We start from the raw sequence: 27,791 nt of genomic DNA on the forward strand, positions 1-27,791 counted from the left end.
AATTACTTTTCCAAATGTGAATAAAACTCAGATGGCTTTGACGTAATAATGGTGGGAAAAATTCAGCCATGAAAGTCTATACCTTGAAACTGGTCCCAAGTCAAGATAAAAAATGGTGGGTCGAATGCTGCATTTGCAGCAAACTTCTGCTGTCTCACACGAGCATTACAGCGACAGGTTAACTCAATTTGAGCCAGACCTTTTCAGTATCCGGAAGTATCGTTTCAATAAGCGTAAAAGTAATTGCATTCAAAACACTGTTGTGATTACAATACCTCAAGATTGGCGAAAGGACTTCTGGCTGGATGAAGGAGACCTTTCCAAGACGGAATGCATGAAATAACTGCATCAACATATCAATGGCAGTTTTTAATTCTTTTCTAAATGTCCCTGCCGACTCCATGTCTACAGACACAAGGGGGGTGGGGGAGGAAAGGTTGTCAGGTTTAACCACGGAAGTACCAATTGAGAGCATTATCAATTGACTTGCCACTTGAAGGATAGATGGAGTTAAGACTTGGGGAAAGTAATGTAAAAAAAAAAAATTTACCTTTTGGCGTGATTGAAAGGTAATCATAGTTCAACTAATTAACTTTAGTTCAACAGATTAACTTTCGAATAAAGTGATTTGTTTATAGAAATAGGATTCACTTAAGAAATCGAGTTTCATATATAAATTAATCAAGAGGATATTTTTTTTTTAGAAATTCTTCATGAAACTTTAGAGACAGCATTTTATAACTAGTTCAAAAATAAATAAATACGAAATATTTCACAAGACTTTTTTTTTCTAATCTAGTAAAATCTGGAAAAAATTTCGCAAACGAATAATATACTTCTGAGGAAAAAATATCAGGAAACAACACTGTAATATACTAACTTAAATATCTGAAACTGACCTGCAAACTTTCGACAAGAGGGTGAGGATCCATACTCCAGGAATGTGACACCAAATCGAGCTGAAAAGATAAGTATAAATTAACAAATTTTACAAACAAACAATTGGAAAAGTTGGCTTAAACTGCTTGACAATTTATACATTGAAAATAACATGACAGAAACAGCAACAAAACTAAAACGTCACAGAAAAACCTCTTTTAAGCAGCGATGCCCATGTTTGGAGAGAAAAGTCCTGTATGCCATCCCCACCAGCCCCGGGTGACTTTCTAGCCAGACCTTTCCTTCTTCAGGAGTCATGCTGAGGAAGTCATTAGCCTCCTCATTCTCGGCTATCACTTGAGCCACGTGCTGTGTGAATGCAATCAGAGACGTTTGAAAATCAATTATGGATAATGGAGAAATCTCATCAAAATGCATCTACGTTCCATTTTCATATTCCACAAATTCGCATACATATACCTTGTCCAATGTTACTTCTGTAAAACCATCTAAAATATCCAAAGCATATATATATATACTATATATAATATATATATATATATATATATATATATATATATATATAAATATATATATATACAGTTTGGCCCATGGTATTCGTGGGGGATGCGTACAACCATGGGCGCCCACAGCATATTTTCCAAGAGGGGGCAAATTTTTATGAATAAATACATATAAATACACATATGTATACACACACACAACACACACACACACACACACACACACACACACACACACACATATATATATATATATAAAATAATATCTAGTGGAACGTGATGCCAATATTTTAAGTGAAGCAAGATGCAATAAAAACAAATACAATGTTACATTGAATTTTTTTTTCAATAGTTCTATATACTGTTCAGCAGAATTCAAATATTTCTGGAAAGAACAACCCAGTTATATACTGTATACAAATATTATACAATACACAATGATACCTTTAATTTACTTAAACTGAAAGAAACTTTTGTCAAATGGAAGGCAAACTTGGTGTTTATTATAATTTTATTAATTCAAAAATGGAAAAATATTTACAAGTATCATTTTATTGTTTTTTTTTCACTGCCTGTTCTCAAACTGACGTCCATTTTGATCCAGACACTGCTGACAACGCGAAGCAATGGAATCGCACACACCATGAAACAATTCCCTTGGTATTTGGGCGCATTCATGTTCAATGGCTTCTCTCAATTCAGCAACTGTTGCAGGTTTCATAGTGTAGACCTTGTCTCTTAGGTATCCCCATAAGAAAAAATCTAGTGGTGTGAGGTCTGGTGAACGGGGAGGATATTAAACGAAACCACTTCGTCCAATCCACCTATTTGGTAAGATCTCATCAAGGAAGGATCTAACATCGCGATGGTAATGTGGGGCTGCCTACATGATGTAGACAATATAGTCAAAATGCAGTGAAAAAACAATAAAATGATACTTGTAAATGTTTTTATATGTTTGAAATAAAATTATAATAAACTCCAAGTTTACAATTATTTAAAATGTGTATACATTTTTTTGTGGGCGCCTAGCAAATAGCTAAAATACATCAATATTTGAAACCCCCTAAACACACTTATAGCTGCTGCCTATTTTGATAGTTCAAACACCAAAAACCTCCTCCAAAAATGCTTATACCTGACAATTTCAATAGTTTTATCACAAACATGCTTTCAGTGACAAAAATTACGTGAATAAAGTAATTAGTGAATGTTTCTCTATGAAAAATACAGCAAATAGGCGAATTTTTCGCAAATAATGGGTATACTATATGTTTCACACAAAAATCCATGAACATTATATATATATTATTATATTATAATATTCTATAATATATATATATATAGATATAATATATATATATATATATATATAGATAATATAGATCTATATATATATATCTGACTGGTAAAAATGTTCTGTAACAACGATACAGTTCCATCTAATAAAAGGAGCCATAAAAACAAAACCAAAATAAAAATAGAAAGAAAAAAAGTACTATATTTCAGAGACTGCTGTCTCCCTCTTCAGGTAGATGAATCTACTGAAAGAGGGAGACAGCAGTCTCTGAAATATAGTACTTTTTTTCTCTATTTTGGTGTTTTTTATGGGCTCCTTTTATTAGATATATATATATATATATATATATATATATATATATATATATACACACACACATACATACATATAATACAGAGGAAGAGTGAGATGTATGAAATAAATCTGAAAAATGTTTTAAAACATGCAATGTCTTACTTAGCATAAAATCCGTCCATAGTACGTATAATAATGCCATGTGCGTTATTATTGTAATTTTTTAGAGAGAGAGAGAGAGAGAGAGAGAGAGAGAGAGAGAGAGAGAGAGAGGAGAGAGAGAGAGAGAGTTTTACCTTTAAAGCCGAAGGAACATCTGCAGATTCTACAACACTGCACGACGATAAGAGTGCGGCCATATCTTCGTAATTTTCCTCACAGAATCCTATTCAGTTATTGACGAGTGTATCGAAATCGTTAGGATATAACATAATAAGCATGTGAGACAATAAAACTAATAAGACTATTAAATCACAATAATCCTTATCCAAGTACTTTTCATTGACAAAATTTCAGAATACATTCTAAGAACAAAAACGAAAATAAACCTCTGCATTACTTGAAATTCTCACTTTGGTATACAAAAGGGTGAATTAAAATCACCTCGAGTCTCCTCTTCCAAGGGGTAAGGAACAACCCTCAGGTGGAGTCGGACTCATTCCCTTATCTGCTTCCTTGGTTTCAGTTTCGCTCTTAAATGATTGTAACTTATGCCTAATCAGGGGTGGGGATGCTGGGAACCGATAAATAAGTGTTTGATCTAGGAAGCATGATATATGTCTTCAAAAGATTTCTCTGCATTTTTATATAGTACAAAACATTCCATTAATACATCGACATTATGTATAAAAACAAAGGGATGACACCAACGCTTTAGTCCCATCTCAGGTCATTATATCACTAATTTTACTTTATTTATACGACATTTTAGTATTGATATACTAGCTAGGTGGTTAATTTTAGGTAACACAAGGGAAAACGACTTAGCCGTCCTTGTCCCGCTGTCATTAACTTTCTCCCACATGTCAATATTACTTGGCAACATTGAAGTGTGCAAAATATACATCAGATTTAGAATTAATCTTCAGAACAGAGGCAGTCATTCCAATGAGCAACCACAGAATATTATGCAAAAAACCTATCGTGCAAATAGTAGAGATTACAGTATATGCATCAAGTATATTTCATGAGATTGTCATTTTCTTTCGTAATAGTTCATCATAAGCACTGTTTTCTGTTGCAGTACCAAACAAGAACAAGAAGGCTTACTAATGTTCTCTACATTCGAGATAATTTATAAAGAAAATGTTATTTCTGTACGTAAGTTTAGTCTTCCGATATGTTACATCAGTGTCAGTTAAACTGTATTAAAACATAATTTATCTGAAGCACGTTAAGAACGATTTTCTCAGAGGTTTTATGTAACCTGTTTTTTCAAGATATTTCCAGAAGATTGCAAACAAATTTGGTGCCACAAGTTATGTTCAGCAAAATGTGACGCACAACGTGAGGTGCTCCATGAACGTTACATTTTCAACTTTCAGTGTCTAATTAAAATGTTGGCCCATTCCCAAAACGAGCTGTACCTATATGCACATCACACATTTTGTGACGACGTACTTGCAGATCTTGTGAATGTTTTTGACAGAATACCAAGACAACACTAAGACATTACGAAGGCAGAGATTACTGGAAAGATTCACCGCACTGGTGATGTTACTATACCCCTGACAATACCAAAACACGATATCAGGACTAAAGTGAAGACAGTAGCAGGTATATCCAAAATATTTGAGATATATGAGGGCAAACCATCAAGGATCAGCCTCGGTAGTTTATAATTTACATATTACGGGAAGAAGTTAACAGTTCAGAAAGGGAGAACCTTGGGAACTATAATATACCAATGTCCTAATGATAACAGAATACACAACAGAGGTCACAGAATTGTTCACGAGATGAAACATTGGGAGGGAAAAGAAATGACTGAAAATCAGCATAAAAACACAAGTTATGGCGACTGGAATGGAACCAAAGGAAAAAAGGCCTCCAGGAAAGTGTCCATGTGATGCTGCAGAAGAAATATAAGGGTAACCTCAATATCGTAAAAATATAAAAGATGGTTCCACAAGAGATGCTCAGGGCTGCAAAATATCAATGGCACTACATGAAGGTCTTCGATGCCCTACACGTGTAAGGAAGGCATGGAAGGGGAGAGTCTTGCTGTAGTGGACGGAAAGGCCTTAAAAAGGTGGAGCATCACTGTAGCCTTGATAGCTATGAAGCAGGTACATATTGAGAGAGGAGTAGGAAGAATGGCAATACTATGGGTAGAATGAGGTGAAGAGAGAGTTCTAAAGATGACCTCAGAGGTAATGGACATAATACTCCACTTGGTTGACATTCCTCCCCCATTGGAAGCGTACTATATGTACAATCAGAGAGCCCTTAGATTTACTGGTATAAAAATTTCAAGTAATGCAACATTAATGGGTACCTTTAAAGGTTACCGTACTGCGTCAAATTGTTATTCTGAGTTATTCAATTAATAACAGTGAAAAATATTCACAAATAAAAGATGAAAAAAAATATCTTCACCTTCTTGTCCATTTGCTAACATCATAAAGGAGACTGACAGAGAAAAAGAGCTGAACATGCTCGTATGCATGTGAGTTTCACTGACCTGGAAACATTAAATTGTATTTATGTCAGTGCGTACTTCTCATTTGCGCCTGTATGATGATATGTACACAAATTCTAGATTTTTTGCATAGCACCTAAACATATTCAACAGTTACACAGAGTGAAAATAGTCTTCGGTAAAATGATAAATGATACTTAATACAATTCAGTTCTGACCAAACCATAAGTGATTTTATTCTGTAAGGAAAGGGTGAGATGGCCAGGGCGCTGTCTAAAATAAGTTCAGCCACTGCAAGAATAATAAGAGACGCAAAAAAATGCTCTGAAAGGGACTTACCATCAGCAAATCTGGAAGACGTCTTGTGATCTCTGAATACAGAATTTCAGCTGAAACCGCTCTGTCTTGACCCATCTCAGGACGACTACAATGCTCTTTAGTTGTCTCAATGCGACCACGACTTACAAATTTTAGCTAGAAAATCCAAAGAAAAAATTGAAGAAAAAGAACGATCAATATCAAGACACATTAAACATACATATTTTCTTTAAGAAAAGTTTTATGTATATATTACAATTGTGTTATCTGAAGTGAGACGTTATTTAATGAGACTGATGGTCAATTAGTTGTAGGAATAAGTGATATTTTATTGTATACTAAGAGATGTATGTCTAGTACAACGAAGACAGTTTAGGGAAAGAAAGCTGAAGAAAAAGTCTATCGTAAGAATAAAAACATGAAAACTAGAAAAAGGAGCAAAAAGGCTTGAGCATATATATATATATATATATATATATTATATATATATATATATATATTATATATATATATGCTTTGGATATTTTAGATGGTTTTACAGAAGTAACATTGGCGCTAGCCCATTTGGCGCCAGCTTGAAAATTTTCTGACCTGATATATATATATATATATATACACACACACACACACACACATATATATATATATATATATATATATATATATATATATATATATATATATATATATATATATACATGTGTTTATATATATTGCATGGGTCAAAAATAACATAAATAAAAAAGTTCTATTTATTTTCAGCAATACAGTATTAAAATGCTTCAAAAATGAAATAAAATTAAATATTTTTACCAACAAGTTAATGCATTTCATAGTTATATGCCAAACCACGTAAGTATTCCAGTGTTCCCGTGAATCAAATTGCTGTACTATAATTAAAATGCGTTCATCAGTCTTAATGTATTTTAAGCGTTTTCGAGCAGGAGGATTCCCAGCCATTAGTTGTTCATAATAAGAATCGCGTCCTTTCTGAATTCTCTTTATGCCATTGATGAATTTCCATATAACTGGGTGGTTCATTCCAAGTTCTGCATAGATTTTCCTGTGCGTAGCTTCAGCACGATTGTTTGTCCTGTCCTCACCTAATATCGTTCGACTATACATATTCCACATTTGCGTAGGGAAAAGTGGTGAACGTCGGCCATTTCCCCTCCTCAGAGGTCTCCCTACATAATTATCTTCGACCCAGTTCATTAACACCTGGAGTTCATCAGGTAAATATAGCGCCAAAGCATCGATGTAAACATCCATGTGAGAAATAGGTACAAAAGATTAAGTAACGATCATTTTGGCTTTTACTGAGAAGTCGGGGTCATTATTATACAAATGCTGGAGCCCAAGTTGTTTTAGGTGCTTATAAATATTATGTGCAAAATGGTAGAAGCAGCCTTTCAACTCCACATACGGAAAACATTTTGTCATTGCAGAAAAAGCTGCTTGTTCATAATCACAATAATGCCCTTTGGTTGCAACTCTGCAGACATCTCAGTTATCATTCGAAACATTTTCACGTATGTTATTCGACGCTTATTAGGTAATAGGGCGTATAGTATAGGGAGAACTCCTTCATGCTTTCTTGCCATAATTACGTAAACCTGTGCAAATAATGGAGGAGACATCTTAAATGGCCATCGGCTACCACACATCAGAATCACGTAAAATATTTACCCAGGTCTTTCTACCAAATATTAAAATTCTGTCATGTTCATCTCTGCTATCTCCAAGCAAAAAGTTTTCAAATTGACCACTGTGCGTAAGGTAAATTTTGTATTCGTCCGGTATTACTTAAACTGAGAGGGTTTGCAAGTGCAGAATATATTTGATTTCGCTTTCGTCTATTACTTAAGATTTTTTCGGCCATTTAAGGTATGGGCTGTACAAGAAACTAAAGAAAAGCGTTTTCCAATATAAAAAGACTTGAATATCGTAACAACTAGTTTACTATTACAATTCTCAAATCAGACAAGCCTTTGGTGTAATGAGATGATCACTAAACGAGACACTGGTAAAATTATATGATAACTAAACAAGACTTGAATATCGTAATAACTGGTTTAATATTACAATTCTCAAATCAGACAAGCCTTTGGTGTAATGAGGTGATCACTAAACGAGACACAAATTTGCGGATGGTCCTTAAGTTTGTTTCTTGGCGCCAAAACAGCTCATCGCCAAAACAATGAGTGCCAAACTGTCTATCGCCAAAATGGCGGCGCCAAATCGTCAGCGCCAAATCGTCCTGTTCCGATATATATATATATATATATATATATATATATATATATATATACATATATATATGTATATATACATGTATATATATATATATATATATATATATATATATATATATATATATATATATATATATATATATATATATATATATATAAAGTGGTCAATGAAAAGTGCATACGAAAGGCAGCAGAAGTGTGTGACCTGAGACTGGAAAGGTAATTTTATAAAAATGAGGCATGGTAGTGGGATCAAGATGCACAAAAGGCAAGTCAAGAGAATGATACTACCTTCAAACTCTGGCAGAAGACAGGCAGGAAAGAATACACGGAGGTATACTACATGGACAAGAGGAAGGGGGCACCCCGAAAATAAAAAGAAATAGCAGAAAAAAATGAAAAGATTTGAAAAGATCACAATACATAAAAGATGAACAAGACGAAATTAATATTAAGAAGAAATGAATAATGAAACGGAGCCAGTATTCTGAAAATCTAGGGAGTTGAGAGAATGAGCACGAAAAGGACAATGTTATATAAAAGAGGGATTAATAGAGGACAGGACGCATGAAGAGGTTACGAGAGCTCTTGGGAAAATTAAGAGATGAAAATCCCAGGACTATAAGAAGAGATGAGTGATTTGCATGAAGCCGGTGAAGATTAGACCAGGAAATCTACAGAAAAATGGACCAGAAGAGTGGGAAAAATACATATTTAGTTTTTTGACAATAAAGTAACTATTGGAGAAAGACCATCCAAAAAAGACAACATTAGACTAAATATCTGTGAACCATTAGACAAGATTACCATTGCAAAGAAACAGATGAGCATTGCAAGAGCCAAGAGTACCAGAAGACTCATTAATCTATGGATGTTACCATACCATAATACACGATCTAGAGAGAAGACAGTGGCTGGGTGCATCAGCAAATTCTGAGATAAATGGTGCCTATCAAGCATCACAGCCGGGTGAACAGATGGAAAAAAACCCGAGTATACTAAGAGAAAGGGAAAGCAAACTTCAATAAATGTCTTTTGTGCCATATGCTGAGCAACTTTATACATATTTATAATTGCTGAGGGTTAAAATACTTCAGTACTGAAAACTGATACTCGAGTAATTTCTAACTTTTGCTATAATTGGAGTGTTTTTAATTAATATACTCTCTTTTTACTCTGAATTTACAGTCGAGGTGAAACACAATTAAGATGAGCAATAGTCAGTTTTTTTTTTTTTTTTTTTTACACAATGACGTAATAAATAAACGTTAGTTTGTGTGTAAAGTTAGATTCCATCGTCCTATCTTCCAGCATGACGTGCAGCACTACACAACTGGAGAACTTAATTCACAACAGATATTTTCCACTTCGCAAAGTCACAGCATTATATCATTCTAGAGGGAACGTGAACCGACAAGCATACTTACATACAACATATACAGCATCCGGAGCATATTATAGAAATTATTTGAATATCCAAAGCGTTCGATTCCTCTCTGCTTAAACTCTTGGGTTATGACGGGACGTCCGTGAACTGCTATGTCCCCTGCTTCCAAACCCAAATTCTTATCCCGGGTGTGGATTCTGTACATGGTCTGCAAAGTGAACGGCAAACATTCAAGTGAGGCCTTTGCTTGCGACTTACTTGAGAGACAAGCAACAAGCGAAAACGTCAATAAATTAAGAGTCAGTTACTCAATCATCAAGTCACTGCATCCATGAGGGTTCATGCACTCGTTCTGGTACCAAGTCTGAATAAAAGAGGAGCTTGACATAAAGTTAACCGACCTGTCTAGTACAACAATACAACAATCATTACTGAATTTTGTAACATATTTTAACAATGCGATGCATTTGCGGAATTCACTCATGTCATGGTCTGGAAGTTACCACAATACACAAGTAAATGATCAATCAATATTAGATAAATAATCAAATAATTAATTTATCTATTTTAATTTTCCATTCTTTAGTACTTTAAACACCTAGGAACAATCAATGAATCTGATCCTGAATTTCATCAAATTTTTGCATAGTTGTGGATATAATTTTGAGAGTGACAAACGTAATAGTACTTAAATGTCGTTATAAAAGGAATGTATGTATCTAAACTCAAAACATCCAGGCCCACGACGAGACACCCAACAGTGTTAAGGTAAACAAGAGTAAGCAACTGCATTGCTTACTATCAAATTTAGAAGTTGTATATGTTGGTCTTGTTCTCAGTGCCATGACTGAGAGGCACAAGAATCATCGAAGGTAAATCTCCAGCATCAGAGATTCAAGAGTTGAAAAGGTTTCTTTTTATGCAAATCTTATTCCGAGACATTTCACATGACCACTGCTACCATCATGAAATGGGAATGGCTGATGAACAGTCGCCATGCATGATATGCATCGGAAATTATGTAAATCGTCAAGTTACACTGCAAAGAAACTTGATTATGTTTGAGCCTTGTGAGCTTCCGATTTCATGGAGAAACCTTTAAAACTGTCAATGTTACATGAGAACTAAATCATTATATTTTAAAGTTAATGAAATGAATAAATGTATTTTATTTCTTTGAAGATCTGTAAGTGTAGTTTTTGTTAAAAGAATTTCTTGTTTACAAAAAGCAATACTATCGCACTGTAACAAAAGAATAATTTCAGTCATCATTTCACGCGCCTTTCTACTCTGCAATACTGTCTACAGCAGCTACACTCATGCTGACAAAACACATCCATACAAACTGATGAATTAATGCTTTCCATAAACCAACATCGAGCATATTAAGAAATATGTGCATGCCGATCCTGGGACAAAGGCGGATGTTGTGAGGATCGTATTTGAACGATTCGAAGAGAATGTTCTGCTGGAAGGGAATCTCCAAGGTGGGAATCACCACGGAGCTGGTGAGAGGCGAAACGGCTCCGTTCAGCACTTCCCTGTTGAGAAAACCACAAGTAAGTCAAATGTTGGGTTATAATTCCTGAGTCAACAACTGAGCACTGTCATTTTACTGACACTAAAACGTTTGATGTACAAAAAGGATACATGGTCAATCTATAGGTCTTCAAAGTTTCCCGTTCAACACACAAGAATGGTCAGTACAAAAGCATTAAAAGTTTCCTGGTCGAAATAAATAAATGGTCAGTGTATAGGTCGGGCTTATAAATGAATGGTTATTTATAAGTTTAAAAAAAGTTTCATGGGCAAAACAGAAGAATGGTTACTTTCCGGGTCATAAAACAATTCATGTTTAATGAAAAGAGAAGCATAGTCATTTCCCAAACTTTGAAACGTTTTCTGTTCAAGCAGAATAATGGTCATATTACAGGCCTTGAACAAGTTTCGCCTTTAACACGGTACTCAAAAGTAACTCATCCAAAAGGTACTAAAAAGTTTATTTTTCAGAAGAATCCCATTGTTTTACACGAGATAATCAATCTAGGTGTGAACATTATGTTGAAAGCAAATGTTTCCTTAATACATGAAGATTAAAAATCTCCTAATTCTGTGTTCTGTTCAAGGAATGTAAGAATTGCTAAGAGTACAATGACTTAATATTCAACTACTGTAATTTGAATCAACAATTACTTCACGATGAGCAAGCCGCCAGCTATTTCAGATTTCTCCTTTCCCTTTCATGCAATTATTATCTATCTCTATTGCAATGGACTTACCCTACATTGGCTTTTGTAAGCAGCTCATGGTCTGTGGGTAATCCGGTATCTTGCTCATGGATCAACTCAAAATCTGTCCATGTATCGAGATTGGTGACTGGACGCGCTTGGAGAAGGTACACAGTATCCTAAGAACACAGAAAACATAGAAAAAGTAAATCAATAACCATACAGATCACAGAAACACACGTGCACAAGCACGCATACAACATGCATATATATATACACATATATATAATATATATATATACATATATTATATATATATATATATATATATATATAGATATATATATATTATATTATATTAAACGCCATATATATATATATATATATGTATACTATATATATTATATTTATAAACAAAAAAATCATAGTTACATGAAAGTCATAAGAGAAAAAATATTCTTATTAATAAACAAATGTCTTGAAAAATTACAGTCAAACTGGAGTTATGAATTACAAATGCTAGGAGAAACGGAGTAAAAAAAAGTGAATAGCTTTCAAGAATAACTAAGATAAATGGAAATCTGTCTGGAAGTAAAAATGAAATAGCTAAAATGCAATCAGGTGACTTCCACAGTTAATCTTCATTAATTTATTAAGAATGAAATGACTGAAGTTCAATAATTGACAATGAGACCTAAGAGAGCGTCACCGAGAGAAAACCATAACTTCTTTTTTCAGAGCTATGAAAATAGATACAACAAAAACATCCGATTAACGTACTTCGACGAGAGCAAATTCGATGTCTCTCGGGGAACCGTACGCTTCCTGCAAATAGAGGGCGATTTCGGCGAGACGGAGAGCTTTTTCGTTCGAAAGACACACCTGTTCTCTGTCTTTCTCCTCTACAGGCACTTCCGTCGTCCCTCCACTTTCTGAAGGAGCGAAGAAATCCGATAACAGTTTTTGCAAGTACATATTGTGTTTGTTTGAAAAGTGTTTTTACGTTGGATGGAACCAGTGGTTATTCAGCAACGGGACCAACGGCTTTACGTGACTTCCGCACCACGTCGAGAGTGAACTTCTATCACCAGAAATACACATCTCTAACCCCTCAGTGGAATGCCCGAGAATCGAACTCGCAGCCACCGAGGTGGCAGGCCAAGACCATACCGATCACGCCACTGAGGCGCTTAGCACATATTGTGACACAATGAAAAAGAAAGTAAATAAATAAATAAATAAATAAAAACATCTCTGCCAAAATGAACCGCAACAGAATTCCTAATTAAGATTTCTGATGTAAATCATTATAGATTCCAACGAGTCTGGAAATGTTTCCATGAAGGTAATGGCACTTCGCTATGGTTGCACTATTACCGGATGAAGTTTCAGACAAAAGAAATACATAAAGATTTCGTAAGTAATCATGGTCTTGCAACATTGATAAAAAAATCATTATCTTTAGACAGAGAACAACAGTGAGATACAGAGGCAATGTTTTTCTGAATTAGCTGTTGGTAATCCGTTGGCTAATTTCCTTCAGACATTTAACTTACAGAGACCTGGCCTTGTTTTCAGTATAATCGTTTCTCGTATATATTCCGAGTTTAACAGGGGATATATTCCAGTTAAAGTGCATGCAGTATTTATTTGCTTTAACCAATGGACAGGTTTCATGGCAAACAAATGGAAAATGAGAAGTCATTGCAGGAACATAGGAAGGTCCTCAAGACAGGTGCACAAGTCTCTAAGAGTTCAAAATGAGCCTACTTCAAGTTCGGGAAAATGAACACAGCAGAACTTTCTGTATGTTTTCCATATTTTTCTAAAGCCCTTTGTAAAAATGACTGAAATGAAATGGGGACATTGCAACCAATCTTTTTGCCTTTATGACTCAAAATGTGTTTTAAACGGTTCAGCGAATTTTAGAGTTACTGTACTCGGTCCACCGTCCGATAACCACCATGGTAATTACTGGATTTCTCCTGTGGCCACAAAATATTCTTATTAGTTTCATCTGACTCGGACGAGTCTTTTGAGTGACCAAATCTGCTAAAGATCTGTTTACCTAAGGTGTAAATAACTGGTTATAAAATGTGGAAAACTATGAACCGTATACTTAAAAGTGAAGGTTGTTTGCATCAAAAACTAAATTATTTTAAGGGGTAAGGGAGAATGATATAAAAAAGGATCGGCATGCTTACCGTCCACGACACACTTGGTCTTCTTCTCTCCTCTGGTGGTTGTTGCAACGGAGAGATCGTCCCTCCACGTTCTGTGGACAACTACTGTATCGGGGTCAGACGAGGCAGATACTACACTCTGTGGGAAGAAATAAAGGAATTTCCAATCAGTATAGTTACAGACTATTGGTAAAACTAGGCAACTCATCCCGAATTCATCAACATTATGTCCACAGCCATGCAGGGAACATGTTCATCTATATTTCTGGCGATGTGCTAGATAATAATTAAAGAAGAGCTAATAAGAAAATACAGCTATGTATAAGAATTATGCAACAAGAGAAAATCTAGCAGACGTGTTTTTGGAAAAATATATATAGACATATATACAGATATATATATATATTATATAAATGATATATATATATCTATATATATATATATATATATATATATATATATATATATATATAGATATATTATAGGCTAGTGTTAGTGAATTACATGTGTCAACTTTCCTCGCTTGGAGACATGGCGCACCCAGAGAGCGCCGTAAAGATAGCTTCCTTAGATGAAGGAATTTCATGTGTGTGCATTTTTGGTAACTACTCGAGCTGTTGCCACGGGCAGTTTTGAGACGTGGTGGGTATGTACATTCGTTTGTACGTGAATAACAGGTCTGGCCGTTCAAGGCACTTGAGGGAAAGACACATTCCTGTGTGATTAGAAGAAAGACGGTCGAGAAGGACACCAGGTGTTGAAGAAACCCATCTCAAGATAGGTTCCATATCATGGTTCTAGAAACGGGAGTCTCTAAACCTGTAACAGTTGACATTCTGGAACTTGGAGTGATTACTAGACTAATCCAGGAGAATGGAATGATAACTTATAGTTTCTTTGTGGGGCAGACTTGGGGTTTTTATAACCATGACTTATTAATCATTTTGTTCTATTTTATGTTCATCTGCTTTGGGTAATAAATAGTATATTTTTGTATTTATGTGAGCTTATTAGCCTAGTGACATGTTTGCAGATAGAAGGCGCCTGCTGCCAACAGGTAAGGGTCGTCGTTTTGTGTAGTTTTGTCAAGGGGGGCGTTATATTATATATATACATATATGATATATATATTATATATCTATATATATATATATATATATATATAATATTAGGGCACATAGTGTATTTTCAGCTTCTTGTATTACAAATAAATTCTGGAAGTGTCTTCTACTGAAAACCTGTAAATCTAGATAAGAAATTATGTAGAAATAATACTTAGAAATCGTTGTTTCAAACCAGCGCTAGAAACTGTCGATTACAACACTCCCTTCCGTGCTCTACCAGATGAACACAATTTATCAGCCACTTTATATATATATATATATATATTATATATATATATATATATAATAGGATAACTGGTACTACACCATGCAAATACAAAAATGGACAGTAAAGTTCTCCACGGTTTTCTAAGCTGACTTGATTTGATTTATAAATGTCTAGGCTGTTAAGCCCAGCACTGGGGCATTTTCGGACATTTAGTGCTTGTAAGACAGTGAAAAAAGGTGATGAACAGCAAGAGTGAATGAATGGAGGCAACAAAGTCAAAGGCCCAATGGCAGAAGAGCAAGTATGATACAAAACAAAATTTCCAGTAGACCTACTTCACCGAGACCATAGTTGGCTGTGATGGTGACATTGGCCGGGTTCCCTGTCACGGGGTCTACCGTGAAAATGACGCCTGCAACGTCTGCTGGGACCATCTCCTGAACTACCACGCCCATCCCGCCGTTCACCGCCTGTCCTCTCTGCCTGTAAGTGTACAAAACACGCAGCTGCATGAGATTTTGCTTCGAGTAGTTTCAGTTAGCTAAAACACATGACTGGCCATATTCTAGATGAACTGTAGCACAGAAAAATTGCTTCTCCATTAACCTATGAAATGGGATATGAAAAATAAGTAGTGTATTATTAACCATATGACAGTAAAAAGGTATTGTAGTTATTAGAACAACAGGAATAGCTATTCAGCCAACGACAATGAGAAAGCAACGTAATGGCGTCATATTATTTTGTAAGACAACATTGAAACAAAATAGAAGATTTAGTTCTAAGACAGAACACTATTTTTTTTTCTTTTTTAAAGGGGAGGGGCGGGGTTAGAAGTTCCGGAGAGTAAGGTTAGTGACCCTCAAATATCTTGTAAAGTCAAAAGAGACCCAGCAGATGAACATCTATACGTCTATATGGTCATCACGGTCTAGTTCAAGGTCCAAGGTCTAGAAAATACCTACACCATGATGGTCAAGAACACAGTCAGTCCTCAACTACGGGTATTTGTCGAAAAGATACAAGTACTAGGAAGAGCTAACCTTCGATATTCGACGCTCTGGAAGGTAAATTGCGAGGCCCAACACTTAGCAATCGCCTTCAGGATGTTATCGAGGCCTTCCACACCCAGAAAGGTTTCATTCTGACCTGCGGCAGAGGTCTCATCGCTATCCTCTGAGCATCCTGAGGACCTCACGGCAAACCTGAAGCCACAGTCGTCGGAAAAGGCACTTGAGTTAAAATCTTTACTTCTGAGAAAGATATTCGACCAAATAAAAAAATCTATCTCATCCTTTATTTCGAAATAGACCATGCTAAAGAAGTCAATTGCTATTTAAAAACGAATCACTGTTAATGTTCTCATCGAATAATAGGGCTCGCGAAGGAAAATTCTGTAATTTTTTTTTACCTACGCCCTTTCAATCCTTCTTCAAATTCGTCCTCCAGCGAATTCTTCAAAGCTTCTTGTATTTCTGAGCAAATAAGGGTGTTCTTGAACAATTCAACGGCCCTGTCGAAGAGATCAGTGAGTGGGTAAATGTAGAAACAAAAAAATAAGGGTTATCGAAATAAATCTTGGTAAAGATAACCAAATGAATCACAAAATGAAATGCAGATATTGAGTGAAAGTTGGGAATGTCACTTGTACACTGCTGTGTGAATAAAACTTATTATGTATATTGAAAGATTACAGCCACACAGTGAACTGGAAAAATGTTCATGAACACAAGTAAAAGACACAAATTAAGGATAGGGTTACAAACACAAGTTGTATGAATATTTTAGGAACATAATCTAAAGCGAATCACAAACAAGAGACTCAAGTTTTTTACAGTGTAACATGTAACATAAACCAAGGAGAGGGTCCTAAACAAGAGATTCCTAAATAACAGCAAAAAACATGAGATCCCTCAGCTAAGGAAGAGCGTAAAAAGGGTATCTGTACAGTAATACAAACACTAAATACTAAAAGGATCACACACAAGATTCATGAAGGAAAGTAAGAGGTTCATAAACAAAGGAGTAGCAAGTAAACTAAGAAGCAGAAGCAGGGCAAGAACGTGAGAATTTCAGTAACAAGCACGATGGGCAAAGAACAACGAAATTGAATTAAGTGAAGTCCATTGAAAAGGAAACAAAATTCACATACCAAGATCTGTACTGTAGAAACAGAAAACATAAAAATTAGAGTCAAGCACAGAACCAAATGCAAATTGTCTTATAATTAATAACATAAATGTCAAAGTTTTGAAACTACACTGAGGTTAGACAGATACACCAGAAGTAAAAAACATGAACGATTTCACCAGCAGTGCTACGAAACCGTATTTTCCTAGGCTCGACATTTATCCAAACATTATCCTTAAAGTTGACTAAACCATCCAGCAACATTAGTTAAAAGGATTACCTGTTACAAGCGTCTTTTATTTGCTGTTGAATAGAAGATCCAACAGCCTGTTCTAGTACTCTGACACCCTGCTGAAGTTCCGAGTACCTACGAAGTTGCCTCCGCCACGCGCTGTCCGTCACCACAATCCCGTCAGGAACCTCAAACTGCCGGTTAAGGGATGGAAGGAGATGTAACGATAACAGCAACAACAAAAAGAAAAAGAAGCAATAAGGTAAACAGTGACAGCCTAAGAAACACAGTTTGTTTTACGGAAATCTTGGAAGGTACAAGTCAACACCTCACGTCAAGATGAAATTAAAATAAGAAAACAAGAACCACCTTTTAACTTCCAAAATATGAAAACTGAACTCACAGGATGGCAGGACATGTCCTTGAGCAATGACAGTTGGCCCAAAGAAGCCCCCTTGCCACCAGTGAGACAGGTAGCGCGGCACAGGTAATCAGATATGTTCACCACATAGGGACCCGTTTCATCCACCTCCAGCTGTGGCTCTATCAAAGGGGGCAGGCACTCCCTTTCTGGCACTGGACACAAATCGTTGAATCTGCACGATGAGGCAAACGTCACACATAAACATTTATGTTTGTGTCCAAGTGTAAGCCTTGAAGGCAGAGAAAGGGCGCCATTTTACCACTAGTTTACCATGTCAATATTTCATGACAGTTGCTATCGTCTTGTCTTCAAGGCTGCGGCTGTTTAAAAACATCTTAATAAAAATCTAATTTAAACGTCGAATCACACATATAGTTTAAGCATCAATCAATGTTTCATTGCGATTTTTAGTAAGATAGTTTAAAAATCATTGCAGCCTTGAAAATGCGACGACATAACTGTCGTGAAACGTTGGTATAATAAACTGTAAACTGTAGTATAAGGTGCCTTTCCCTCTGCCTTAGAGAACTTTACCCTGAGTCAAGACACGGCCTAAATGGATATTTACTTATACATAAGCAAAGGCATAACATAAATCTTTGCAGAACACCATTTGAGTTAAACTTTCTACTGTGCATCCAAGCAATATATTAAGAGCTAGAGGGTAATTGATAAGAATATGCAATATAATTCAAGTTTTATACTTCTAATTCATTTAGGTATACCGAAAAGACTAATCATAGTCGTATAATGCATTATGATTACAATTAAAGAAAAATGTGTAGTGACTAGAACGTAGGACTAATCTGTACCGAAAGTAATATATAGAGACTCACAAAATAGCTAATAATAACCTATGCAACTTGAGTATGTCGGGTACTCTTGCCCCAATCACTTACCTGTCTGAGAATACGGTGATGCCCCACCCATGGGTATGAGTGACAGCGACAGAGTTGAAGTTAATCTTATGGGTCAAGGACCATGGATCCCCCGAATGCAAAGTCACACCTTGACCTAGATTGTGCCACAGGTCATAATCTTTGCCACCAGCTGGAAAAAAAAAACAAGACCTGAAATATCATTGGGCTTCTTTCTATTTGATGACTTTCGGTGAAGTGAAAAACTCTTTTTAAAATATTTTATATAAAGTGTGATACCCAAGTTTCAAATGGGTGAAATGAAAAATATATATGTGAAGTTCACACAGTTTGAAAATCATGGAAAAAGATTGATCATAAATACAATGTTGCAAATTGATTAGCATAACATCAAGTGTCACAGTCAAAAAAACATTACGAAATAAGAAAAAACAACCAAAGATAACGTTACTGAAATCAGTCTGTCTGTTTCTCTCATTAAGGTCATAAAACAAGATCCTTTCTTTTTTCTTCTCCTCATTAGAACTCTAAGGACACCATACCACTGAATTTGACTAGAAGATCGTGAGGTAGAACACCGTCTTCAGCGACACTTGGGAGGTTCAGGTTTGCGGACGTGATAGGGATGTACGTCCCTCTTGCCTTCTGCACGTAACCCAACTGGTAACTGTTTGATGAGGGCAGATACTTAGATTATCTTAAAACTACAGCAGTGCCACCACCACCACCAAAAAACAACGCAGCTGCTACAAATAATATAAAATAAATATAATAATAATAATAATAATAATAATAATAATAATAATAATAATTTAAGTTCTATTAACGTATCAGAGCAGTCTTCTCTATGGGAGACTCTAATTTAGCCAAGTAAAATAAAAAGGATAGAGAGAGAGAGAGAGAGAGAGAGAGAGAGAGAGAGAGAGAGAGCAACGAAGAGTCAAAAACGTCAACGTTGGCTCAAATCTCGCCGCGTCAAACAGGGGAGATTTTTGAAATGGGTGAGAATAATAAAGAGGAAGTAGTTTAATAACTTACCAAGAGACGGAAGGAAAAAGGGACTGATTCGTTAATTTTAAGGATAAGGTGACGATTGAATAAAAGCCGAAATGGGAAATCTGGGGATTGCCGGACGTCGCAAAATGTACGTAGGCTGAGGTAGTTTGCCGTGTGTACTACATGGCTTCTTACGAGGCATAAGAAAACTCCAGAGCCTATCAGCCAAAATAGTACCTTTAGATATCAGATACTGTGGAGTGTGGACACTGCTACGAAAAAGTAAATGAAGAATGAATTATTTTTCTGGCGTCACAAATACCAAGGTCATTGGCGCCGAAGAGAATGAAGATCTAAAGAAGAGGTATGGCAAGGTTCCCGATTAGACCACGTCTTTTTCGACTCAATATCAAGAGAAAAACGCGAAAGCAATACCCGATAAAATATATTTAAATTGCTTATTATGGGGTCTAGAAATTTTTTTTTGGGCAGCAACATAAAATACTGACATTTTTCCAAGTCGATTTATTCACTTAATTACAAAGTCACTCTGATTACAAAGGAAAAAGACGAATAGATATGATCACAATTTGAGTTGGTCGTCAGAGCTGTAATTTTTCCTTCCTGCTACCGAAAAGCCTTAGCATTCTCTACCCGTTTCCGTGTTTCCTGATTCCAACACTCGCATATCTTTTCAAAGTGATGAAAGCGAAGCTTAATTTTAACGAATACGTTAGCGACAAACGAATCGACATTTTCCACTGGTCGGTAAAGGATGCTCTTCTGACTAAAAAAAGAAAGAAAAATGAACTCGAATGATTGTAAGTAACGAAGTGAAACAAAAATATTTCTCATACCGAAATATTTCTCATAAAAAGGGCATAAAAATGATAAGAATCCAATATTACATCAGTGATAGAGTCTTACGTAACTTTTGACGGACAAGATAACAGGTTCGATATGGTTACATGATTACGCTATAAGCCAATGAGTTACCTACAACTACTTAAGTTAGTACAAAACATAAACCAGATATTAGGCGATGAGGCACTACGGCATGTACAATTATTATATTAATTTGCAATGCTAAAACAACTCATACACTCCGTTATCACATCAATATATATTATAGTAGACATACATACATACATACATACATACATACATACATACATATATATATATATATATATATATATATATATATATATATATATATATATATATATATATATTATATACATATATGTGTGTGTGTGTGTATGACTGGTAAAAAATGTTCTGTTACAACAGAATTCCAATCTAATCTATGAGGGAGCCCCTAAAAAGCCAAAATATAGAGAAAATACTATATTTCAGAGACTGCTGAAATATAGCATTTTCTCTCAAAGGGCGCATGGGATACAAATATAAAACACCCACTACCATGGGCACATGGGCCATACTGGGTTAGAGAGTACTTACTGGGACATTTTGGTGCCATAGGAGCACGCCTGTACAGAGCAAACATCTCCATTCGTAAAGTAGCTGAAGACTTCGATCGAACGATGGAAATTGGCGATGGCTTTGGTCAGACCCCATCTGGAAATATAGGAGAGAAAAAACTCTTTAAATAAAATTTAAAAAGTTGCCTCTTTGGAATAATAAGTATAAGAACGCATTGTTCACTGCTTTATTGGTAGATCAAGACACCAATTCATGTGTTAATGTTTTCACTCTTCTAGACTGAATGCCGACAGCATTTCTATGGTCGGGAATCAACAGATAAAGCCGTCTTTTTATTTATGAGCTAGGTTTGTCATCGCCTGAAATACCTTCATTACCTCTTCCCGTCTTGGTCTCAAGAAAAAAAAAAATACAAAATGCGCTGTAGTTTCTTCGGCGCTATCGAGTTTTCTGTACCGCCGCTACAGCGTATAATCAAGGCCACCGAAAATAGATCTATCTTTCAGTGGTCTCAGTATACTGCTACATTAGTCACAGGCCATGAAACTTTAACCACGGCCCGGTGGTGGCCTGGCCTATATAGTTGTCAGACGTACGATCCTGGCTAACTTTAACCTTAAATCAAATAAAAACTACTGAGGCTAGAGGGCTGCAATTTGGCATTTTTGATGATTGGAGGGTAGAATGATCAACATACCAATTTGCAGCCGTCTAGCCTCAGCAGTTTGTAGGATCTGTAGGCGGAAAGAAAAAGTGCTGACAGACAAATCCGGCACAACAGTTTTCTTTTCAGAAAACTAAAACAAAGTCTTTCTATAGAGCGAGTATCATACCACAACACCAGCGGGCCAACATCATCTGTAATCTGTAAACCAGTTCATTTCTGATCACGAGTGTCCCTCCGTCACTGTGAATCCCATTCATTAGCTAATCTTCATGAGGAAGCATCTTCTTCCCTCGTGTAACGGAACTTCCAAGTTTCGCGGAATACTGATCGACATTCTGATCGACATTAATTTCATCGGTCACTGAACCACTAGGAGTGGTCGTCGTGAGCACTTGAATCGGCATGCGATCCCTGATCATCGACGTGGTCTTCAGAAAACTCTGCTCCGTTACTGATGACTCTGTGACTTCCATTCAGAGACGCTGACAAACATGATTTTACTCTCAAATACTCTGTTCCTCGATGGCATAAAGTTCAATGACTCAAGTGTTCAGTGTGAAAACAGATTTTACATTTAATAATACCTTTACAACTAAGGAAAGTCCTGCTGTGTATGTTTCCTTCTACACATATATTGTATATTTCTGATCATCACAGAAATGGGACACTTCCGGCTAAAATAATTACTTTTCATCTTAAAACTTACTGAACTTCCGTGTCATTGTTATCATGACTCATTCTGCAGCGAATACTTCCCATTTATGACTACTTCTATAAAAAGCTCAGCATCATATAGCCAGTTTGATAGTGGCAAGAGTTCAGTGATCTAAGCAGTCCAGGGGATTTGTCAAGAGGCACATGCTTCAAGTTTGCTTCCTTGCTTATGGTTCCTGCATCTCTCTAGACGTAGTATACAGCCTCTAGAGCCATTATCTTTATTTTATTTCATATTTGTTGTTCTGTCATTTTCTGCTCTTTGTATCAATCAATGCGCACGCGACACAGTCCACCTCCTATTAGATATGTCCATTTTTCTCTTTCGATGTTATCCTCCCTTTTGCTTTTAAACTTTTCCTAATACGTTCAAGTCCGTACAATCATCAATTCGTATGTAATAGTTCTTCATTATTATAAGTAGCCTCTATCAACTCCCCTACCAAAGTATTTGCACGCCCAAGCCCGTCTCAAGTCCGGATAAAAAAGGGCGATTAAGCCCTGTAGAAAAAAACATAGCATTACTGAAACATTGAAATATCAATAAACAACTAAAGAATCATACATACATTTATGCCAGCAACAGATTTTGTTACCCACAGGCTGGGGTCAACACATCCCCACCTCGCTTAAATGCACACGCACACGCACGCACACACATACATACATTACACACATATAATGATGAAAACTCTAACTACAAACATCCTGGTTACTTTATAATGCTTTGAGAGAGAGAGAGAGAGAGAGAGAGAGAGACTTACCTGTGTCGACGGCATCCTCTCAGGTACCATTCTTGGGGAGCATCCGAGGACAGGCCGCCTAGACGTATCTCCCCCTGTAATACTCCCCACTGCTCGTATTCGTCCCGCTCCAAAGACCTGCCGGGAGGACAAACAAAATTCATGGACGACTGATTGTTGAATTTCTTTTTGGTTTGGTTCGTATGGTGTTTTTACGTTGCATGGAACCAGTGGTTATTCAGCAACGGGACCAACAGCTTTACGTGACTTCCGAACCACGTCCAGACTGAACTTCTATCACCAGAAATACACATCTCTCACACCTCAGTGGAATGCCCGAGAATCGAACTCGTGGCCACCGAAGTGGCAGGCCACGACCATACCGATCACACCACTGAGGCGCTCATGATTGTTGACACGCGCTCTTTAATGGTAAATGCGTGATTGTTGATTCCTTGTGACTTTTCATTCATGTCGCTTTATTCAAATTTTACGCCGGCAATAAATATCAAAGCTTAAGTAATGCTGCCACAACTACGTTAGAGTAAAATACAGGAAAGTAAGTCCTGGATAGACATGATGTTACTTTTGAAAACAGGTTATTCGCATAAATATGTATGTATGTATACACTCGCAGTCCCCGGAAATTCTCAGTATTCCTGGACTTCAACATTTAAAACCTAACTGCAATCCTTTATAGAGTGCAGCCTGAGCTAAAAACATTGGAAATCAATGTTGAATTCCCCAACGTAAGAATTTGAGTCCTTAAAGGATCGCTTCCTTCACTCACATGCTTTCCACCAACGAGAACAAGGCCTTGGTAGGTCGCCAGTGGTTAGCCAGGGCTTGGGCAAGTAGACTGGGGCTCGAGTCCCTCCAGACGTCGACCGGCGACCTTATGCAGTGCCAAAGGAAGTCCAGACGGGCGTGAAGGATTTCCTCTCCGTCAGTTTCGTTCTCAGGTTCGGTTATGAATTCTTTGCGTACCCCTCGCCTAAGAAAGCAAGAAAGACCACTCTCAGAAATAATGCGATCGTGAAGAGGACATGGATACGATAAGAATGGTCACAAAATAAAATAAAGTTGTAAGTATTAAGGATACAGCTTTTAATATCCCCAGTGAAATAGAACTATGTCATTGGCGTATAGATTTTTATTTCAATGATATTATAAGCATGATGCGACAAAGAGGCAGTGAGGTAAATGTCCAATCCACATGGCCCAGTTTGACACTTGCAATGTTCTCAAGTGAAAAACAGTGCAAGAGCTTGGAATAGTTAAGTCACAGCTTACTAATCATGCTAGAGCTTTATATTCAGGGCCTGTTCATGCAGAACCGCTATACCGAACTTCGGTGTTGCAAAATTCAGGCCCTTCACCAATAACCGTTAAATACCAAGAGCTTGTTTAAGCAAAATCATGGCCAAATTTTGTTTTGCCAAATTTGAGATTGTCAAATTTGGGATTAAAAAATTTGGGATTGCCAAATTTGGGATTGCCAAAATTTAGGATTGCCAAATTTAGGATTGCCAAGATTGGGATTAAAAAATTTGGGATGTAATACAAATCTAATACCACTTTTTGAACTTAGTTTGATATTTAGGGATTTTTATTAAACAAATCACTGCCAATTTTCATCATCATCATCATTATAATCATCATAGGAAAATGACCTCAAGAGGCCGTTGAACTTGAGTCTCCAGCATCTCATGGGCTGGACGCATTCGAGCATGAGTCCTCCAGCTTTCCACCCGGAGTCCTTCACGTTGACGTAATTCGTGTCTGGCTGCCCTGCAGAAGGGTGAGAGATTCAAAACAAAAGATGTAAGACAGCACTCATTCTATGAATACTATTCAACATAAAAAATCAGTATTATATTCAATAAAGATCTGTTCAATATAATGTTTTAGGGGTAATATAAGTATTGAATAAATAAATACTTAGCTCAATAATCAGGTAACACAACTGAGTACAAATAACACTGTTCCTCGTTTTCAGTTGTCACATAAATCAACGCTATCAATAAACTGATAAATCATTGTACCCATGAGCACATAGCGTTCAATCTTAAATAAAACACAGCATGCATTATATCTTGGTATAGGAACACCAACAAGACATCATGGCTGACAATGAGAGTCAACTACCCACCGGGGAGGGTATAAATATTGCCACTGCTGTCGACCACCACAAGTATCACGGATGCCCTCCCCTGCGTCAGCCTCTCTACCTTGGCCAAGATGGCGCGGCCGTCCTTGTCCATCCCAAAAAACTGCATTGAGTCTTCATGCTAAAATACAGCAAAAGGGGAAAGAACCAGGATCAGAATGACGAATTCAGTGACAATTAAATGTTTGTATGATGTTTCTTTTTTACGTTGCATGGAACTAGTGGTTATTCAGCAACGGGACCAACGGCTTTACGTGACTTCCGAACCACGTCGAGAGTAAACTTCTATCACCAGAAATACACATCTCTAAACCCCTCAGTGGAATGCCCAAGAATCGAACTCGCAGCCACCTAGGTGGCAGGCCAAGACCTTACCGACCACGCCACTGAGACACTGGCAATTAAATGAATACACCTTTGAAATGGATAATCAGAGAAGTAAGTGTAAGAGAGGATGAGTTTATACAGATGCAGGCGTAGAGTGGATTTGGCTAACGGCGATCCGTTGTCCTTTAGCCCAAGGAACACTAAAACATATATACTAAGATCCCAGCTTAGGAATTCTTCGTTATACATTCGAAACGTGATCATTCACTGGCCACTGCTTTTGATAACAACACGTAACAGAACTCGATAAGCCAATTATATATTGTTTATAAAAAAAACTCCCGAACGTAAGTAACCGCATCTACTTTAGCCTTCAAGAAGAAAAAACAGAGAATGAGGATTAAAAAATCTTTATCCAGCTTAGTCATGACTGAAACGAGATAAAACAGCGAAAGGCCCTCACTCTAAGAGAGCAACAAACACGCCTCTTGGATGATGAAAAATTATAGAAACGAAGAAACATGGAAATGAGAGAGAGAGAGAGAGAGAGAGAGAGAGAGAGAGAGAGAGAGAGAAATCACGTCATCGGATGATTGTCAACCTCTAAGGAATACAAATGAGAAAGACGAATAGACTGTTAGATAGATAAAGAGACAGGCAGAGCAACAACTAAAGAAACAAATTTGATTACCAGTGGGTTCAATGATAAAAAATAAACCGGATATACAGGCGGCGGGAAAGAAGAAAAGTTCAGACATTCCCGTTCGGCGAGACGTGATTTCCTGTTTGTATGTAATATCACAAAACCACTTGTTAGCCTATCTGTTTTGTTTATTACAAATCACGCGCAATCCTGCAACAGATATCTAAAAATAACCAGTTATCACAATGTTTATAGAGCAGCAATTGAAACTGCGTTGGTCTTTTTTGCCGTAACTACGGTTATCACAACTAATTAGACACATTCTTCATTTTATCTTATTCGTAGAGAGAGAGAGAGAGAGAGAGAGAGAGAGAGAGAGAGAGAGATGAATCACGAGTTTTTTAAAACCACTGAGTCGTTGTTGTACTGTCATCCTATATGAATCAGATTTAGCTACTGACCTAGTAATGATTATCCATTAGTCATGGAATTTGAAATCCCTGCGTTCTTGTTAGTTCTTAGTGTATCAAAAAACCAATTCTTTTGAATCTTACTACATAATCCACCTCAATAAAAGTACAAAACAAGGAACGCAGGTATAATACTTCAGATCATGCAGTCAGATTGTATACTATAGACTAAGCAGTTCCAATGTATCTACCTGCGTATCTATGCCGTCATGGCAGGATCGAGACGGCAAGTCCCGACCCTAGGAATACTACGTACCGTCTCAGAGCTCGAATCTCCATTCTCCATTCTTCCTGGATGACCTCTGTCTTTGCCACACACACACACACACAAGTTATGCATAAAATATGGATATTCACAGACTTTAACTACAGAGAGATTACGCGAGAGTTTTATGCGATGTGTTAAATGCTACCTAAACGTTAAAACATGACCACTTGAACCTTTTTAAAATACACATGGAGTAAATAACTCTCTTGAAGAGTGTTTATACTAAACACGTCGGTTCCACGCTCAGATACAGCAGAAGTGTTTAAGCCTATAGATAAGGACTTTGATAACTTTATAAAAAACAGAGAGAGAGAGAGAGAGAGAGAGAGATTCTAAGAACTG

The 27,791-nt window shown here is 36.6% G+C and overlaps 1 protein-coding gene across 2 annotated transcripts in view; it reads right to left on the reverse strand.

The window, feature by feature from the left end:
* Positions 1 to 27,791, reverse strand: part of LOC135223760 (uncharacterized phosphotransferase YvkC-like) — a 419,683-nt gene that overhangs the window by 8,455 nt on the left and 383,437 nt on the right. For both annotated transcript variants that reach the window (XM_064262523.1, XM_064262522.1), the window contains exons 3-24: positions 25,724 to 25,862; positions 25,245 to 25,362; positions 24,362 to 24,565; positions 23,593 to 23,709; positions 21,466 to 21,582; positions 19,548 to 19,672; positions 19,027 to 19,177; positions 18,107 to 18,299; positions 17,752 to 17,897; positions 16,753 to 16,854; positions 16,385 to 16,546; positions 15,677 to 15,824; positions 14,031 to 14,148; positions 12,607 to 12,758; positions 11,878 to 12,005; positions 10,974 to 11,139; positions 9,639 to 9,806; positions 5,978 to 6,112; positions 5,596 to 5,680; positions 3,294 to 3,382; positions 1,093 to 1,248; positions 900 to 959 (exon numbers count right to left, since the gene is read on the reverse strand). In XM_064262523.1, coding sequence (XP_064118593.1) covers positions 900 to 959; positions 1,093 to 1,248; positions 3,294 to 3,382; positions 5,596 to 5,680; positions 5,978 to 6,112; positions 9,639 to 9,806; positions 10,974 to 11,139; positions 11,878 to 12,005; positions 12,607 to 12,758; positions 14,031 to 14,148; positions 15,677 to 15,824; positions 16,385 to 16,546; positions 16,753 to 16,854; positions 17,752 to 17,897; positions 18,107 to 18,299; positions 19,027 to 19,177; positions 19,548 to 19,672; positions 21,466 to 21,582; positions 23,593 to 23,709; positions 24,362 to 24,565; positions 25,245 to 25,362; positions 25,724 to 25,862 — 2,979 coding nt within the window. The remainder of the gene's footprint in view (positions 1 to 899; positions 960 to 1,092; positions 1,249 to 3,293; positions 3,383 to 5,595; positions 5,681 to 5,977; positions 6,113 to 9,638; positions 9,807 to 10,973; positions 11,140 to 11,877; positions 12,006 to 12,606; positions 12,759 to 14,030; positions 14,149 to 15,676; positions 15,825 to 16,384; positions 16,547 to 16,752; positions 16,855 to 17,751; positions 17,898 to 18,106; positions 18,300 to 19,026; positions 19,178 to 19,547; positions 19,673 to 21,465; positions 21,583 to 23,592; positions 23,710 to 24,361; positions 24,566 to 25,244; positions 25,363 to 25,723; positions 25,863 to 27,791) is intronic.

Source organism: Macrobrachium nipponense, chromosome 10 (assembly GCF_015104395.2).
Source record: "Macrobrachium nipponense isolate FS-2020 chromosome 10, ASM1510439v2, whole genome shotgun sequence".
Classification (NCBI taxonomy): Eukaryota; Metazoa; Arthropoda; class Malacostraca; order Decapoda; family Palaemonidae; genus Macrobrachium; species Macrobrachium nipponense.